The following is a 2,410-nucleotide window of genomic DNA, read 5'->3' as shown; positions in this document are numbered from 1 at the left end:
TGCAAAATTTGACTTAAAAATTTGATTAAATATTCATATGGTTTGAAAATTGTTGGTCATAGACAACGGATTGTAAGTACTCTAGAAAAAGTTTCGAGAAAAACTCATATAAAGGAAGTCACTATACTTATCCCCGCTCATCCCTTTAAAAAAAAGAAAGAGTTATAGTTTTGTTTATACATTTTTAATTGGATAGGAAAATTATAATTTGAAAAACATTCATTACATAAACATTGAGCTATAATTTTGTCAAAACAATAATCACACGGTGTCCATGTAAACATTTTGAAGTGTAAAAAACACAATTTACATCACCCCGTACTCCTTATTTACCTGAATTTGCGATTATAATTTTCTGTACTCATTTCCTTAAATTCGGGATTATAATTTACTATGGGGAGAGTTGAATGAATGGCAATATTTTTTGGACAAGCAGAACGGATCCTTGTCCGAGGTGTGAATGAGTTAGTTTACTGCACTTTCTGGGCGAAACAACATATGCAAATTTATATTTCGATTAAAAATCACTATACACATAATTCCATCAAAACTCACTATACACATGCAGGAATCACCAGGGAGCATGGCTCGCATGCTCTTCAATATTTGGTATGTCAGAACCGCGGGGGTCTCCTTCAGTACTGCCTCATTGGAGTTTGGCGATTCCAATATGGAGAGAGGAAAACCTGAAACACATTCCTCTTCCATGCAATTTGGAAAGTTTTAATGCCAAGAAAGGAGGAAAAACTAAAATATGACCGCTCAACACTGGTAATCCAAGGAATTGACAACGTCAGATCAATCAGACGGCATGATCTGATCTAAAATGACAATCAATCCCATAACAAAAGCTTGGTCGTAGCCAGGCTGCACCAACAGATTAAAAACATCTCCTCCAAGATTTATCTTATCAGATCTCACCTGCTTTGGCTTACCCTGCAAAGTCACAAGTATTATCATAGCTTTGAATTAAAGACAGTGCAAAATAATTTGGATATACAGGACCCAGGGACAAGAATTTAGGTAAAACAGACCTCTGCAACTACGTTTCCAGAGTCGTTGAAAATGGTGAAGGAACGTTCGGCATAACATCCTTCGATATGGTAGTCAGAGTCCTGCTTCTGCTTGCTTTTATCGAAAGCACCCAGGTACACTTCTCCCAAATTATTTGTGGGAAGTAGCAGAGACGGCGCCCTTCTCACGACAAACAGTGGCTTCTGGGCGTCCTGGAATTCTCCCAAGAAACTTTGCCATTCATTATGCAGACTCAACCTCTGTTTCACATACAATAATACAATTCACTAACATTTCGAATATTTCGTAGATTCAATTATACTCAGTTACAGGAAAAGCAAAGAATGGAAGGACAGTTAGAGACATGTTATACCTTGCGACGAATTGTAAGGAGAGCCATTCCTGTATCGTCCATGAGAAGGATTTCGTTCTTGGGATCGGAACAATAGCTGTCCACTCTAAAGACAAGATTCCCGCTCGGATCGTACACAGTGAAGCCACTGCAACTTAACACCAGGGATTTCATCCAAACCGTCAATGCCATGGCGGAGTCCTTGCAGAACTTATTGTCGATTCCAACACACCCTGCCAAGTCTGGCACATCTGGGTGAACCTCGGGAATCATTGTTACTGAGAAATGAACAACTGAACACTGAGGCCGTGGACAGATGGAATAATAATGCCGTGGACAGGACGCTAAGGCTCATGGCTCTGCGTTCGGTCTGTCGCTTCTTATAGCATCATGGCTCTCGGCCCTCTTCTGATGCTATTCGATTCAAAGAAATATGTCGGTCAAAAGACCTTGATGCCAAATCGCTTTGAATGGATCGGTTTGATCCAGACAGCTTCGTAAATTGATACGTAACGTTGTAAGAGTTTCCAAATAAACAAGGTGTACGTTGGCCAACTGTAAAGATTCACGTAGTTAAACAGGCCAACTGTAAAGATTCACGTAGTTAAACAGGCCACGTAAATTCTATCATGATAGAAAATTTGGGAAAGTTTAACAAAGATGTTAAAAGCTAGATACCTCAGAAGAAAATTTGGGAAAGTTAAACAAAGAGGTTAAAGGCTTAATACTTAGAAGTATTTAGAAGCAGTGAAACAGTATAGTGAGTTATTTTAGGCAGTGTGATTTTTCTTGAATAGTACTCAGAAGCATTTAGAAGGAGTAAAACACTTTCTCTTACGGAGTAGCAGATTATTCCAGGGGTCTTGATTTTCTTTGAATAACTATGATGAGTCAACCTGCATTTGTTGATAACAAAGAGATAACTATACTCACTGCTGGTTTAACAACTAAATTATGATAAATTTTCCGTCTAACTAGGCGGAGGAATTGGAAGGAATTAGAAGAATTCCCGGATGGCTAAAAGTGGCCGGAATTTGGGCAAAA

The 2,410-nt window shown here is 38.8% G+C and overlaps 1 protein-coding gene across 2 annotated transcripts; it reads right to left on the bottom strand.

The window, feature by feature from the left end:
* Positions 1 to 420: 420 nt before the first annotated feature.
* Positions 421 to 1,752, bottom strand: LOC149158626 (protein LURP-one-related 12-like). Of its 2 annotated transcripts, none has more exons than XM_089433343.1 (3): positions 1,388 to 1,752; positions 1,035 to 1,226; positions 421 to 936 (listed from the first exon to the last, which is right to left on the bottom strand). In XM_089433343.1, the coding sequence occupies exons 1-3, from the start codon at positions 1,637 to 1,639 to the stop codon at positions 799 to 801; spliced, it is 582 nt and encodes a 193-aa protein (XP_089289469.1). In that variant the 5' UTR covers positions 1,640 to 1,752; the 3' UTR covers positions 421 to 798. The 2 variants fall into 2 exon arrangements, with proteins under 2 accessions (XP_089289469.1, XP_089289468.1); XM_089433342.1 differs by having other exon boundaries at positions 432 to 936; positions 1,035 to 1,274; positions 1,388 to 1,744.
* Positions 1,753 to 2,410: the final 658 nt, after the last annotated feature.

The sequence above is a fragment of the Pinus tabuliformis genome, chromosome 5_2 (genome assembly GCF_031772625.1).
Source record: "Pinus tabuliformis cultivar Carrire ecotype Pingquan chromosome 5_2, CPIR1, whole genome shotgun sequence".
Taxonomy (NCBI): domain Eukaryota; kingdom Viridiplantae; phylum Streptophyta; class Pinopsida; order Pinales; family Pinaceae; genus Pinus; species Pinus tabuliformis.
The sequence above is the reverse complement of the archived record's forward strand: the minus strand, read 5'-3'. Positions and strand labels throughout refer to the sequence as shown.

Bases quoted from the DNA above. Each gene is read 5' to 3' on its own strand.
- LOC149158626 (XM_089433342.1), bottom strand. From the start codon at position 1,639: ATGATTCCCGAGGTTCACCCAGATGTGCCAGACTTGGCAGGGTGTGTT. The intron at 1,275-1,387 runs GTATAACATGTC...TATGTGAAACAG, and splicing joins TCCTTACAATTCGTCGCAAG to AGGTTGAGTCTGCATAATGA. The intron at 937-1,034 runs GTCTGTTTTACC...GTGACTTTGCAG, and splicing joins CTGGAAACGTAGTTGCAGAG to GGTAAGCCAAAGCAGGTGAG.